The 16,314-nt window shown below is 36.8% G+C and overlaps 1 protein-coding gene across 42 annotated transcripts in view; it reads left to right on the top strand.

Annotated features, from left to right (window-relative positions):
* Positions 1 to 16,314, top strand: part of NRCAM (neuronal cell adhesion molecule) — a 149,419-nt gene that overhangs the window by 85,690 nt on the left and 47,415 nt on the right. For 30 of the 42 annotated variants that reach the window (XM_048300107.1, XM_048300114.1, XM_048300105.1 and 27 more), the window contains 7 exons: positions 3,183 to 3,379; positions 4,273 to 4,395; positions 4,771 to 4,941; positions 5,391 to 5,447; positions 7,471 to 7,582; positions 9,551 to 9,735; positions 11,166 to 11,297. In XM_048300107.1, coding sequence (XP_048156064.1) covers positions 3,183 to 3,379; positions 4,273 to 4,395; positions 4,771 to 4,941; positions 5,391 to 5,447; positions 7,471 to 7,582; positions 9,551 to 9,735; positions 11,166 to 11,297 — 977 coding nt within the window. The remainder of the gene's footprint in view (positions 1 to 3,182; positions 3,380 to 4,272; positions 4,396 to 4,770; positions 4,942 to 5,390; positions 5,448 to 7,470; positions 7,583 to 9,550; positions 9,736 to 11,165; positions 11,298 to 16,314) is intronic. The other 12 variants (XM_048300110.1, XM_048300108.1, XM_048300096.1 and 9 more) reach the window with 1 other exon arrangement.

The following is a 16,314-nucleotide window of genomic DNA, read 5'->3' as shown; positions in this document are numbered from 1 at the left end:
GCTGTCTCTCACGAGAAGGTCCCATGGATGTGGCCTGTGGGGTTGGGGGTTCCACAGCCGGGCCGGTTTGTGTAACGGAGGATGGGTGTTCAGTGCCTCTGACCGGAGGTTGCACCACACACCCAAAACCTCCTCCTTCCCCCTCGGCTGAGGGGAGTCTGTGTAAACCTGGCTTCTGTGAGCTGGGCTCTCCCCCCACCCCAAACTCAGCCAGGGATGATTCTCAGCACAGCTGGTGGCTTTGGCCTTTTGTGGATGCACACCTTTCCCTCAGCCTGAGATGACTGAACAATGGGTTTCCCTTTATCTAATCAGCAGTTTGACTTTCAGTTCAAAGTCCCAGTCTTCAGGGAGGCTTCTTTGGTTGTAGCTTCTTTATAATGAGCAAAACTTTGTATCAGTGTTTGAGGCATGAACTATTTTCAGTCTCTGACGTGCTTGCACATGCAGAAACATGCACACATCCTTACCTCTGTAAATTACACAGCTACCAGATAGTGGCATAATTTTGATTCTTATCACACTTGACATTTAAACGTTTCTAGAGACATCAAACAATTGTAGCATTTTTTTTCTTCTCAAAACTCTAACAATAAAATAATACTTGATTATTACAAGAGCAGATGGGTAAATGCCCATGGAACACACTAGGAGGCATGCTGTACTATGAACTGGATCACATGCCAGGTTTAGGCATAGTGTTTAAGAAGGATGGACATTGAATAAAGTCAGACTAATGCTAATACATTCAAATGTAATGTTTTGTGTATCATTCCCTTTTATGAGGCTGATCTTGAAATACAATTTGTCAGAAGTTATGCAGTGTGTGTCAGCTTTATTGATCAGCAGCCTTGTGTATTTAATAGCCTTCGGTTTTGGTTTTGGCAGAAATGGATCAGATTCCTGATCATTGTCCATTTTAAGATCCTCTTTCAGCATCTTGAAATATTTGAAAACTACTCATTTCAAGGTACTGAGTACCTGAACTGGCAGCATCCGTAGCCATGATACATTCTGGCATTGTTAGTAACTGCTTCTGATTGAGAGACTAGGAACATGGAAATGTGCAGCTCTCTGCTCTAGCAGTGTGACGCTACACCTTACTAGCAAGGTCCATCTAAAACTGCTCATTCAGACACATACAGAGCTTGTTAGATGTATTTCTTCCAAATAACCAGGTTTTTTTCTGCACTATTCCTGCTGGTTGCCTTGGCATCATGGTCATTATCATGCTGGGCAGCAGAATGTAGAATGGAGAAGATGGAGATTATCTGGGATACTTCCCACCCTTTCTAGTGGTGTTCCATTAAGGACAGGAGTGTCACAGAGCTGTTTTGTTTACCAGCATTTTAGTTTGGCTGGCCCAGTGCCATTTTTAAGAGTCTGGGTGTTGACCTGGAAGATCAGATGATGTCCGCTTTGGGCCAGCTGCGTTGCTTCTGCAGATGTTTCTCTTGAACACTTGCTTGGAATTACCTGAGAGAAAAAGAGTGCTGTCTGTGAGACTGACATACCTGAGCCATGTGCCAGGCCTCTCTGCTGTACATCCTCATCTTCCCCATCAAACATGAATCTCGCTTTGTTCCCCTGCTACAGAGGAAGTGACAGGCTTTAAGTACAGAATTTTCTAATGAGTTTTAAAAGCTTGTGCTTAGTCTTGCTTATTTTTTAAGATATGACATAGATATAATTTGTCTCAATAGTTAGTGTGGTTAGTCCATCACTCCCAAAAACCTGCAAATGCGTATTGGAACTTGAGCTGCTCCAGAGCTCTGAAGTCAAAGGTGGACTTTCTCAGCCCACACTGTGAATTGTTTGTTAAAACAGGGTAACTTCTTATTGGTGGAGCACCTGGCATAAAGGTTTGTAGATGTACTGCTGCCCATAGCTAGAGCAGCAAAGGCTCTGACTGTCACGTATCTCAAATGTTTGTACCACATTTTCCACCTCTCATTTGAAGCTACATTACACTTTCTTGCGTCCTTAAAGTTATTGGTAACAGAAACCCCACATTCTGAAGCTTCACCTGCTAAGTTGTAAGAAAGAGGTTCGCTGTTAGTTCACTAAGCATGCTAGTCCTCCCAACAACACTGCAGTGTGGTGCAGCACTGCTGCAGGTCCAGTTCTTCTCTCCCCACGCCCAAGGTGAAAATACCATGTCCAGTCCTGCCCACCTGCTGCTGAAGGTCAGTACACAATTTGAGTCAATTAGAATTTGAGCTTTTCCAGTGCCATTTACATTTATAGTTTAGGAAGCATTCTAATCAGCAAAAAGAGTGTTTGTGCTTGAGATTCTGAAGCTGAAATGTAACAAGTACAAAAACTACTGTTCACAGTATTTGAACCTGTGGGTGCTCAGCACTTCATAGGTGTTGGTCAAGCTCTCTGTGACCATACTTCTGACCATGAACAGAGCATAAGTGAGAAATTGGTGTTTACGGTAGTCTAAGTTGTAGACTATGAATCTCTGCTTCTTTACAATTTTTATGAGTTCTATTAGTCTTCATTTTTAATAACTACTTTTCAAAACATCTCTTGTTTTGAGTAGCACCAGTATAAATTTCCTAGGTTAAATAAAGGCTATCAGACTATAACATTTCAGTTAGAGAATGATGTTTGTTTGCATTAGAGTAGTGAAAAGAAATCAAACTCACCATAGTCTTTAATTCACTTGCATAACTCCAAAATCGCCAAACCAATTAAAAGAAATGGTCTCCTGCTGGGGCCTGAAATGACACATTTCAGCCCTGAGCAAGTTTTTAAAGACAAGTTTATAAACCCTTTCAACAGTAGGTTATATAATGGAAATGCTAATGCATCTTTAGCAATACCAGTTCTTGCAGATGCTACCACATCATTTTTAGTAGAAAGGAAATTAGTTCTTTTCCATGTATGATTAACCCCAGAAAATTTTAATGTATTTTTTAAAAAAATAATTTACTTTGAAATAGCTGCTGTCAACAAGTCCAGCCAAACCTTTTACCTTAAAATATTGCCAGATTTCTTATATTAGAAGATCTGTATTGCTTTATTAGTTAATTTAGTTTGGGAACAAGTCTTACTTATCTGCTAATGAAAAAATAACATGTATCTTTGTTAATTAGTTTTTTCTTCTTTTTCTCCATACAATCTACAAAAAGCAGCTGAAGCAGAAACTTTTCTTTTTGTTTTTGTTGTTTTAGCTTCTCCTGGACGCGCAATGGAACTCATTTTGATATAGATAAAGATGCACAGGTAACAATGAAACCAAATTCAGGGACTCTTGTCGTAAATATTATGAATGGTGGGAAGGCAGAAGCATATGAGGGAGTATACCAGTGTACAGCAAGGAATGAACGAGGAGCAGCCATTTCCAACAATATTGTTATAAGGCCTTCCAGTAAGTAAAGCTCTTCGTGTTCATTTAGTATGAAACACTTTGGTTTTCTTATTTGCTTATGAACTTTTCACCTTTTTGTTTTCCTGTCTTAAAAATTCAGTCATCCAAGTGACCATGCTAGAAGTTATTGCCTATTTTCTAATACTTAGGTATAATACTCTATTGCATGTTCTCTCAAATATTTTTTTTACAGAATTTTAATAACCAGAGTTTTTTCTCAGTACCTCTGGATAACCTTTAATATTTAAAACTGAGTTGTATGTATGACAGTACTATTAGAATAAATTTTTTAAATCCTTAAGCCTTTAAGGATAATTTGATTACATCAATGGCATAATTGATGACAACAATTTTTATTCTGCTTATGAAGTCTGTATTCCATAGTTTTTGTAATAGCTTTAAAACATAACAGATTGGGACTAAGAAGAAGATAAAGCTAAAAAATTTTGATTAGTGGTAGATTGTTTCTACAGCTTTTTATGAGTTTTATCTCAGATTAGTTTTCAAGCTTCTCAGCTTAAAATATGCTGTTCTCACATCTTAATTAAAGACTGCACGTATAACACTGCTTCAGGAGGGTCTATGCCTTTTTCTAATTTAGCACCTCACCTTTTTTTTTTCAGTATAGTTAAAATTTTGCAAGAACTGTTGCAAAACCTTTAGTGAGTAGACAAAATAATTTGAATCAGTTGATTATACTTTCATTAAATCATTGCTGCACTTTTCTTCCAAAAAAACATAAAAGAGAAAAAAATAAAACAAACGTGGAAGGACTTAACATTCTGATGGATGTAGTTCTTCCATTTCTCTGGAATATTTTTTGCATTTTCCCTTAAATTTTTGAGTTTTTTTCAATCCATAGTTTGTGTGTGTGTCAAAATTACTTTCTATAGGATCGCCTTTGTGGACGAAAGAAAAACTAGAACCAAACCATGTTCGCGAAGGTGATTCACTAGTACTGCACTGTAGACCTCCTGTTGGCTTACCACCACCTATCATATTTTGGATGGATAATGGTGAGTTTGTTTTTTATGCAGTTGACTTTTTGCAGTTTTTCTACGTAGTAGATCATTGCTTACCAAAACCACAGATGGTGAAGTTTCCCTGTAGGTTAAAATTCAGTGAATTTCCATTTCTGTAGAACAGAGGAAACAAGCAGACATACAACCCAAAAGCACGAAGCCAAAAGCAGCTGGAGATCTTAATGTAAGTTGTAGATTAACCCACTGGGGAAGAATGGGTAGACAAGGGATCTCCTCAAGAAGCTTAGAAATGTCTATATATGTACCAAGCCACAAAAAAGTGTAATTTAATGAATGTGGAGTCTGCAGATCATAATAATAGAGTGTGTCAATTATAATTGACATAAACGTGTTCTTGTTTTCCCTTAGCTTTCCAAAGGCTGCCTCAAAGTGAAAGAGTTTCCCAAGGTCTAAATGGAGATCTTTATTTTGCTAATGTACAACCAGAAGACACCCGGGAGGACTATATCTGCTATGCAAGATTTAATCATACGCAAACTATACAGCAGAAACAACCCATATCTGTAAAAGTCTTTTCAAGTAGGTATTGCATTATCTAATTACATACTTACACAGTATTTATCCAAAGTTCTCAAGTTATATGCTAAAGTTAAGTAGTGTTATGCTAGGGAATTTTGTCATTTTAATTTTGAATAAGAAATTGCATTACTGTATAAACTTGAAATGTAATCTCCAGTTTTCTTGATATATAATTGATTTGAAAAGCTATCATTTTTTGCTTTATAAGGCTTTGTGTTTTGAAAAAATGTCTTTTAAGATTTGATACATAGAAAAAAATACTGTGTAAAAAATAACAGTTTTCAGATGTTTTTCCAGTGCAATATAAAGTTATTATGATTATTGTAACTATTGAAACAAATTAATCAATCACTTGATTAACTCCCCGTGGCCATGTCATCACCTTTTGATTCCCAGAACTTTTATTTATCCCTCTTTATGCTTTCTTCATGATATTCTGTTTATTTCAGTGGATTCATTGAATGACACTATAGCTGCTAATTTGAGTGACACTGATATTTATGGTGGTGAGTTACACTGGTCCCCACTGATACTCCTTGTTTCACAGTAGCATTTAGTTAACTAACTTCACCTCCATGGCTACTTAATCTTTTGCTCCCTTTTCAGTTTCTAATAAAGATATCAATTAGTGCTGGTGATAATACATACTTAACAAAGGGACTGCACAGTGTGATCCTTTAGAATATTTAATGTTTCAATGTTCTTGTAACGTACGGTTTATAGAAAACATAAACACATATAATAAAAGAGTCCTTTCACACTGGTGCAGATTTTAGAAACTGCTTCTATACTGCGTTGCCTTTTTAATATTTTCCCTCCAATTTTCCTAGTAGTTTGATATGTTCATTATCACTAGGACTATTCAATATCATGTGCTGCATAATAAATAACAGCAATTAAGCACTTAACAGATCTACTTCACATTTAATGACTTACTGAATGTACCATTAACTTTTAACTTATTTCATAAGTGTGAAACTGGAATTAATAAAAACATACACTTTAATACTATCTGTAGAAATAACTTCATAGGGGTAGGATGGGTTTTGTTTGTTTGGTGTTTAAGCTGGTCTTTCCATTAATCCATGTTGAGTGGTCTCTTGTACGTTCTGAATTAAATCCTCCCAGATGTTTGTGTGTTTAGCAAGGCTGACTTTGGAGCACCACTGATTCTAGACTCTTCACTTTATATTTTGTGACATAGAAAATACTTGATATTTATTCCATTTTTTGTCTTTTTCCTTCTGAAATGGGGCTTTGCACATATTAAACCATAACTTGTGTGAATCTAAAATAAAACCTGGGCACAGAATATTTTACTTCTCTGTATAAAAATTATATGTTATTCAGGAGGAACAAACAAGAAATAAGTACCTGAACACAAAACAATACATTAGCTACAATTAGTGAGGAAAACGCTGTTGGGTTGGCTCCTAGCTCAGAACCACCATGGGTAATTCTTCTGAACATTCATACTCTGGCCAAGTGAGTCAGCAGCCCTTGGCAGCACCGACTCTGCATAGATGAGTTGTTGCTGTGACTGTCGGCTGTGCTCTTGACTCTAGACTGCTCTGTTCTCCCAACAACTTTCAGTTGTTTGTGTACTGGTTATTAAGGAATTCACAGCACATACTGGATTAAAACAAAGTGTTGTATTTATGCTAATCTATCAGTAAATCCTGTACCCTAACAAACAGAATGATTTACTGTAATGTTTCAGACTATTACTGCACTTCGGGGCAATTTAATTCTGTATATTAAAATTGCTACAAGAGAACATTAGAGGAGTCACAGAAAACACTCTATAATTACAGAAAACTCTTATTCTGAATTCCGTGAAGGCACAGGAAATACCATATACTTCAAAAGCCAACAGAGTATGATGTCAGAAATGAGTCTTATATTTATAGTTGTCTGTTATTGCTTACAGGTTAACCAACAGTTCTTTATTGTGAGACTGAGGAACAGCTTGAATTAAAGTTAAATATATAGTAAGAGGAAAATACAAGAAATAATTTCTGAAACACTGCCTCACATTGTCTAGAAAATATTAAAACCTATTCCAAAGCAGACTGTACCTTTCATTCCCTTGGTTTATATTTCTGATTAAAATAACATTGCTTTATTTTTGTTTTGATGGAAGCCCAGAAATTTTCAGTAACTCTCAGTCTTGCACTGTGCCTCACACCAGGGGCCTCTTACTCTCCATTATAGTTCTGTTAAATGAAACAGCAACTACTTAGGATTAAGACTGCGTAGTTGCCTCTGTAAAAGCTTTGTATCAATTGTTCCTGTCTTTTAATAATAACATTTTTCTTCTATGTGTTCAAAATGGTGGCATTTAACAGATATGTTATGTCTGTCAAAAAACTAATGTGTTCGGCTTTGTAGTTGTGCTGCGCAGTGACTTTTAATCAAATGGCCAATGTGGAGCAAAATCTCTGTCCAAAATGTGAGAATGGATGTATGCACTTGATTGGTATTACAATAAAATTTAGAAATTAATTATTTTACTTTTTCTTCTTCCAGCAAAGCCAGTTACAGAAAGGCCACCAGTTCTTCTAACACCAACAGGTAGCACAAGTACCAAAGTGGAACTCAGAGGAAATGTGCTTCTGTTGGAGTGCATTGCAGCAGGATTGTGAGTTACTTTGTAGACTTTTTTTTTTCTTTCTAAATAGAAATACAGAAACAGAGGGAAACATTTCAGAGATGTTTAGAATGTTACCGCTGTGTAAGCTGATGTGTTTCAAAGAAGCAGAAGTGTAAAATGGAAAGAGCTTTTTTAAGGAACTCCATCATTTACTTGGGCATCAGCAGACTTTGAAACTGGCTATGAACATGTATGGCCTCTGCCTTCTCATATCCCCAAACCCTATGCACAGGATATGGTTTGTACCATTGTTTTTAAAGGATACAGGCAAGAAATGCTATAGATTAAACTCAGGCACACATCCACAGACTTGCAGTCAGGAATAAAGCCTCTGTTGTTTTCCTATGTTTATAATCATTAGGTTCTCGAATTATATAAAAATACATAAAAATTTGATGTTCTAATCCAAGAAGACTGCTTATATGTGTTAATAATTACTTAGTAGATCAGCTAGGTGGGAATTGTTAGAGCAATTCTTCAGGTCCTTACATCTAATTTCTCATTGTAATTGAATTTAATTGGTGCTTGTTTCTTCAATGCAATGCAAGTCTGCTTCTGCTGGTTATTGTGCAAAAAGAAAATTACTAAAGAGCAGTTTAACTTCGTGAATTAGGCTGATCTTTAAATCAGTTTCGTTCTCAGGAAGAAATCTGAGAATAGATTGTGGAAAATCTTAGAATAGATTTATCTTATCTTATAGAATATAAGTGGAAAATCTTTAGTACCTAATTCAAGAACTGTAAATATGTTTACAGTGCACAAAGGCATATAATGCAGTGCTGTCAGGTAGCCATGAGGAAAGCCAATAATTGCAAATCATGCACCACAGCATCACGACGTGTTCACTTGCACGACCTCCACAGAGCACGCTCAGGCACAGCCTGATCTGAGCATCAGTGCAGTCTTTCTGTCTCAGCTGTGGCCTGCTCAGGTGTCTGCCCCAGCAGCACTAGCAAAACCACCCCTGTGAGTGATAATTTTCATCTGCAATATAGTTACATGCCTTTTGACAATCCTGCAATAAAAGTATTTGGTGAGCCAAACTCCAGTAAAACGGCTGGATAAAACCTGTGAAAAAAAATAGAGTGTAATATATTATATGGCTTTGTGTCTTTATCTGTCATGTAATTAAAAGAAAAAAAATCAGTGGGGAATATTTGTCCACAGAGGGCCAATACAGATTTTGTTCAAAAGAGCTATTCCTAATCACTGACCCCATAATTAAAAGTCAGTCTTGCTAGGTGTCTGTTATAAAATATGTGATATTAGACTGCTAAGGAAACATTTGCCTAGAGCCATTACTATTTGAGAGAGGACATTCTATTCAGTAAGAAACAAATTGCTATTTCTTGTATTTTTCAAAGTGTATCTCCATGTGTTTCATCAACTTGCAACTTCAGTGGACAACATGGGGCATAGCCAAGATTTAGACTCGGTGCAGTGACAAGTAGCTATACTTGACTCAGCACTGACATTTTTTTCTTGATTTCTCACAAGAAATATTTCTGTGTCCTTACAGCTCTTTTGTAAAGTTTATGATGTTGATGAAGCATTAGGCTATTGCTCACACAAAGGACAGCTATAAACTTGTCATTATCTAGAAGCTACCTTTAAAAGCATCATGAGCATCAATTTAGTAGTAGAAGCACAATGTGATTTGAAATAAACTTGTCTTCATTTATTAACCATCATGTTTTTTAGATTAATCAGCAGACAAATGTATTCTGTAATGATTAATCCTATGAACAGATGGCCATTGGCAATGTTAGTGAGACTTGTCATTTCCTAGAAACAAATGCTGGCATATTTTTCATATTTGTTGGATGGGGCCCAGAATCTGGGTAGAGGCTCTTAAAATAATTATTTATAAAACATATATTAAAAATATTAATGTACTGAACTCTTATCTTCTTTTTCTTCAGTCCCTAAATTTGATCTGTGCTTTTACTTCTCCAGACCCACACCAGTAATCCGCTGGATTAAAGAGGGTGGGGAACTGCCAGCCAACAGAACGTTTTTTGAAAACTTTAAGAAAACTCTCAAGATTATAGATGTTTCTGAAGCTGACTCTGGGAACTACAAATGTATAGCAAGAAATACATTAGGTTCGGTTCATCATGTCATTTCAGTAACTGTAAAAGGTAATACTAAAATTATCCTTAATGTAATGTTGTCAAGAGTCCAGAAGGCAGGGATGAAGCAGGCTTTCTAGGATGAAGTATAGCTAAAAGGATGAATGATAATAGTTAAAAATCACCCTGAGGAAACGTTCAGCTGTCTGAATTCTAACACTGGAAGGGCTTTACTATCTCTAATATCTTTTTCATCTTTTAATATTACTTTGTAAAGCATCAGGCTAAACTGGGATTTTACTGTAACAGTAGTAAAACAATGTCTTAGCTTGCACAAGTACTACATTTATTTTAGATCCTTTGATTATCTGTCATTAGACTGCTTCTTTCTCTTGTTTCTATATCTTCCTCCTTATCTCTCTTCAGTATCTCCTCATTTTCTCCATTTTTCTTCTCTCCATTCATATAACCCAGATAATTTCTTTCCTCTGTTTCATTGTTGTCTTACAGTCTTATATTTTTCTTCCTTTCTCTCTTCTCCTGATATTTCTGGGTTTCTATCTTCTTCATGTTTTTTACCCAAGATGATGCCTTATAGTTCTAAAAGCATTTACAATATGTTTGTCTAAATAGGAATTGTAAGTATGCTGTGAATACCATGAAACAAAAAGCTGTAATGACAGTTAATTAGTCATTGAAATAATCAGCTGTATTGCTTACTTTGCATGCTAAATAGTCATTTATTTTGTTGTAGATCAGCATAATTTCATGATCACATTTAACCTCCTTTCTAAGAACAGAAGTTTAATTTTCTGTTTGCATCTGTCCATCAATCCAAAATCTGAAAATTAATTGCAAGATGTGATAATATATGCTGTTTGTGGTTATTTACTGTAAAAAAGGATGGAGAAATAGGTGAATATCTTTTAGTGAGGACAGTGTTTCACCCATTTTGATCTCTGTGTTTTCATCTGTCCCAGGTAAACATCTGGCCCCACTGCAATCATCCATTGAATTGAGTGAGACCAAGGATTTTGCCATTTCTAAATTTCACCCTTGACATGAAATCTTTTTGTGTAATCAAACTTCAATTCATTCCTAACAGCCTAACTACTAAGAGCATGGATATCTCTGAAATTCATCAAAAGACCACTGTAGTCTCTGCAAATGCCATTCTCAGATAAATTTTGCTTGCTTTAGGAAAGGCAAATTAGATTCAAAGCAGGCAACCCTAGAGGGAACAAAGAACCTCTTGTTGTTTATCTCAGAATTTTAATGCAGTGGGTGACCAGAGGCTCAGTTTAGCCAATGTATGATCCACCACTCAATTGAGTATCACATATATATGTATATATGTACATGCAAAGTAACAGTATAGCTGTAAGTCTGTATCTACACATACCTTGTTTGAATTATCTTCTGATCACCATGCCTGTGGCTTATGATTTTCTGTACGTAATTTTGAAAAATAATTGCTGTCTTTCTTTTCTTAAACCCAGCTGCTCCGTACTGGATAACAGCACCCAGAAACTTGGTCTTGTCTCCTGGAGAAGATGGAACATTGATCTGCAGAGCTAATGGCAACCCAAAGCCTAGTATAAGCTGGTTAGCAAATGGTGTTCCCATAGCAAGTAAGATTCTTAATTACCTTACAGGAGTATGAGTAAGAAAATATGAGGGGTCTTAGGGTGGTTTTTTTTTTCCAAATAGATGTGAAACGCATGTATTTGTGTAGTTTTTGCCTGACAGGTAATGCTAAATCATAAAAGATGTCATAAAAATACTGTGGTTCATAAAAGTAAAACAACAAAATGTGCCTCTAATATGCTTGAGAGAACTAAAATGTGTAACCATGCTCCTGATTATTCTGTCTGGCATTCTGCTTTGTGTATCTTTGTGGAGATTGGGTGGTCCCTCTCACAGGGCCATTGTTACCACTGTCTTTCTGTGGCAGTCATGTCTGCTGGATATCTCCTTTGCTGCCCCACTGCAACTCTAATGTTGCCTAGGAATCCTAAATGTGACCTAAAAAGTGAAGTCCTTACATGTGTGGCTATACAGAGCACTTGTAGGATTTGCAGGATTTGCAGTACACTGCAGGATTTGCAGCTTAGTGTATGTTTGAGCCTTTCAGGCTTCAGCTCTAAGAAGCTGCAACAGCAAAAACTGTCTGGATGTGTCAGCAGCTACCTGGCAAACAGTTTGTGCCAAGTAGGTGTCAAAGAAAAGGAACCCCTAAGGCAGTGGAACAGCTGCTTCTGTGTGCATGGGTAAGAAAAGCAGCCCTGAACTGGTGATTGAGCCACTTAATTGCTGCAGTGTTATGACTGGCAATGCTGTATGACAGACACAAGGTAGCTGCTATATATAGTACAACTTCCCTTGGAAAGAACTTGCTGGAGGACACTGCAGTGTGTTGTCAGCTGGGTTTGCACTGAGCATACCCTGTACTGCAAAGTCACACTTGGCTCTTCTACCTTTATCCTTCCTCTTCCACAAAACAGTAAAAAACCAGACAGTCTCACCTACTGGCTCATGAGAGACAATGTACTCTAAAATACTGGTCTGTTTAAAGTATGACAGTGTCACTTCTGTTACTTTCAGAAATTTGGGAGTTGTTTAAGTCTCTTGATGAATTATAATTCACCCAGTTTGGGACATGGAGAAGGATTCTCTACAGTCAGAATCTAGGTAATAGCAACTGAAAACGATAGCAAATGAAAACCCTCAATAGGTATATTTGAAGTATTTGGTATACAAAAGAGATTAAACTTACTTGTAGGGGCAAAAATGCAACTTTGGGGGACAAAATAAGGCTATATATTGAAACAAATAGAAATATTTAGCAAATAACCTGTTTCAGGAATCCTAATTAAATGGAAGGTGACATCTCCAGCCTGAGATTTAAAATGAGAAGTTTCCATTAGTAAATAAGTTATGTAAACTGACATTAATCATCTTATCAAACAATGGTAAGACAGGAAAACAGGAAAATATCAATATAATTTTGTATAGTATATATTTATAAATAAATATATCATAAGGCATGTGTTGTCATCAAAGTTCAGTACTTATCCTTCACTTTCCGTTCTGGGTTTTTGGTGGACTCATCTTCCTTTGCTGTTTTTTTGTATACTCACCATTCACTTTTTGTTTATTTGTTTGGAGGGGATTTTTATCCTGCAGTTCTTATAGTTTAACTATTATTTCAGGCCTCCTGACTAGTAAAATCTTTTTCACCTGGCTATGAGAGTCAGCTTTGCCTTGCTCTTCTTCCTTATCAAAGCTGTAGGGCAAGCTGTTTAAATGACAGACAAGTACATTTTCCAGAAAAGAGTGATGTGTTCTGCATTCTTTCAGGATAACAGTAAAACATTAAGAAACAGAGTTTTTGGAAGCAGCTGCAGGATGCCACCAAATTTCCCAAATACAAGGGCAGCATATATTGGCTGACTGGCCTTGAGGAATCAGTACACAAAGTTTTCTTGAGGGGAATTCAGTAAAAATTAAAAGACTTTAATTAAATTACCCACTGAAACTCATTAGGGAAAAAAAAAAGAAAGGAACACAGGAAATTAGTAAGTGGGTAGCTCAGCCTTATATTAAAGGTCACTTTCACTGCTGAGAAAAGCTGAAGTCTTATCCACATTAAATATTTAAGTGCAAGTTGATTGGATGCTCCAGTACACTGAGTCTGTCAGGACATCTTTGAGAAGCATCATGATCACAGAAAGTGCAGTTCTTAAGATTCTTGTGATTTTTTATTATTCTGAGTTATCAAAAGCTGTTCTGGAAATTACCAAGTACAGTGTGCCTTTTTGTTCACTTGTTACTAAATTATAGAATTGAGCCCCTCATCTTCCAACGGAATGATTAGGAAATCATGTAAAAGGAAACTAAAGCAGCTGTTTCAGCTTCAGGGCAATGCTGAGAGAGTTACACCCATGGCAGGATTTCAAAGAAAAAGAGCTACATTTGAATTTCAAAGCCCTGCTGTCATCATATATCCCACAATGTGCCTCTTGTGGCCTAGTAATCTGTTTGCAATACTTTAATTTTCTGTTGGAAAGCACAACTGGGAGATACTTAATTCTTCCGGTTTTGTTTTTCCATAATAGAATCAGACAAGGAAGGGGGAATGTTGAAGAAAGAGCCATTCGTCCATGTCTCAGTCAAAGGCTGAGGCTTAATATCTGTAGGGAAAAGGCAAAGAAAAAATAGAGAAAAAAGTATTGTGTGTTAAGCACCTATGAAATAAAATTGCAATGGTGTGAATTTTGTTCAATATTACAATAATCTGACTAAAAAAAATATTTTTAAGCAAGATTTTAGGTTTCTTTGAAATATTTTATTTAGTTTTCTTCAACAATCATGCTGAGAACACCAGCATTTCTAAAAAAAAGCTGCTTCAGACATGTTGGAATGATAAGGACCTAACCTAACCTCCTAATGTTTACTCACAGGAGGAGTGTGTTGAACTCACATGCACAGTCCTGTTGAGGTCAATTAGAATTACTTTGGCAAGTCGCAATTTAAAGTTCAGGCCATGACTCTGTGTTGCCTTGTGCTTCAATTAACACTCAAGATCTGCATTATTTATATCGCTGCATAATCCATTGTGTCTTACTGCTTAGATATTCAGCATGGTTTTACAAAAGGGAAGCCATGCATAAAGTATCTCAACTTTTAAGGAAGTAACAACCCAGATTAATTGGGAAGGGGAAGCGCTTTTGTAATTGGACTTCAGAAAGGCACTGCAAATACTGTACAAAAGACTAATTTTTTGGTTCAGTGGTTTATAGTTCATGATGAGCTATTACATATTAGATACAGACACTTAGATTTATACAAAGTCGTGCAAAGGTGCTGTTTATCTTCTTTCAACACATTCTTCTCTTGTTGTATCACATTTTACATTGAATCTCTAGGTTTGAGTTAGTCTCCATTAGTACTCACATTGAATTTAAGGGAGAAACATTAGCCCTTAGATTTCCTTCATGAAAGGCCTTGATAATCCTTGGCTCAGAGATTCATCATCCATCATGTTCTCTGAGAGTGCACACCACAAGCTGTTCACTGCAGCCATGGGAGGGTGGGGAGAAATTTATTGGACTCCTATGCCCCCAGTATTTCAGTCTTGGAGAGAAGAGGACTGCTCAGGAATATCTTTATCCACTGCTTCTGCTGTCATTGTGTTGGAACTTTGTATCTGGCCTAGGAACTTCAGCAGATTAAAAAACTTTCGATAATCAGGTTTTTTTCAGTTCTGCACAAAATAGTCAAAGGATTGTTACAGTTAGTGCAGGTAATGCTGTCCCTTTGGAGACAGTAGAACTATCAGAATCAGAAACTCGGGAAAGAAAGGATTTCAGTGGTCACAGGAAAATAATATGCTGAGGAGCAAGCAAGATTGGTAAGAAAAGGAAGACGACGTTCTTTGCCATTTCAGTCATCCAGGTTTTTTTCAACCAGATTTTTTTCTTCCAGTTTTAAGCCTAATGGTGTGTTTTAGCTGCTTCTGTTCAGAGAGCACGTCATTCTTTTTTTTCAAGAAAAAAACGTAATACTGGTGCCATAGTGGTTATTTAAACATACTAGCAAAAGTAATTACATAGGCTGTCAGAAGTTTATGAAACAGATGGAAGTATGCATTCAAATGAACAGAAGTTATTCAGGATGCTGATCTCTTAACTACAACAGAAGTATCTGATGGAGGCTCCGCCTTCTCTGCTTAGGAATATGCTGAACATGGCTAGAGTCAAGAAGCTGTATCATTTTACAATGTGATGAAAAAATTAGGTGAAACCAGGTCTTTGTTCAGAAAGGTCCAAAACACATTCATAAGCTGAGATCCCTGAGAGGGAGCAAATGTTGGCTATTAGACAGCACATGTTCACCTGTCTTGTTACAGCAGGAGAACTCCTATAGCACATCCTCCTAATTCATTATCCTGTTTGTACAAGCCCATTTTAAGTATTATGTACTTTTTTGCTATTTTGCGTATCAGTGCCAAATTCAGATTTGTCTAAAGGGTTAAAAGCATTTTCTCCTTTTCATGCAGCTATCCTGTAATGTGACCAGAATATTCATAAATACAAACAAGCAGTGCTCAAGTGGCCCTGCCATCACTCCTCTTCCCCAGAAAAAGATAAAAAAACCCAAAAGACAAACAAAAAACCAAAACAAAACCAAAAAAAGTGGTATATGGAAAGGGCTGAAGTACTGCATGGTATTTTTCCTCAGTTTTTACTAGCAATACTGACCTTCAGGAATCCCAGGTGCCAAAGACCAGAGGAGAAGATATCTCATTTTATATATGAGATGTACCCTTGGTAGAAAAGGACTAGGTCAGGAGCAAATTGAACATGCCTAAGTCTGTGGGCCCTGCTGGGATGCAGCCACAAGTGCTGACTGAGCCGGCTTATGTCATTGCAAGAACACTCTCGATAATCTTTGCTTGGTCATGGTAACTAGGAGAAGTGCCTAAAGATGGAGGGAAGGCAAATGCTGCTCCTATCTTCAAGAAGATCTAGAAGGAGAAACCAGGGAACTACAAGCTGGTCACCCTCACCTTTATCCCTGTGAAGGTGATGGAGCAGCTAATTCTGGAAACCATTTCAAGGCACATTAAGGACAAGAAAACTTTCA

The sequence above is a fragment of the Corvus hawaiiensis genome, chromosome 4 (assembly GCF_020740725.1).
Source record: "Corvus hawaiiensis isolate bCorHaw1 chromosome 4, bCorHaw1.pri.cur, whole genome shotgun sequence".
Lineage (NCBI taxonomy): Eukaryota > Metazoa > Chordata > Aves > Passeriformes > Corvidae > Corvus > Corvus hawaiiensis.
The sequence above is the reverse complement of the archived record's forward strand: the minus strand, read 5'-3'. Positions and strand labels throughout refer to the sequence as shown.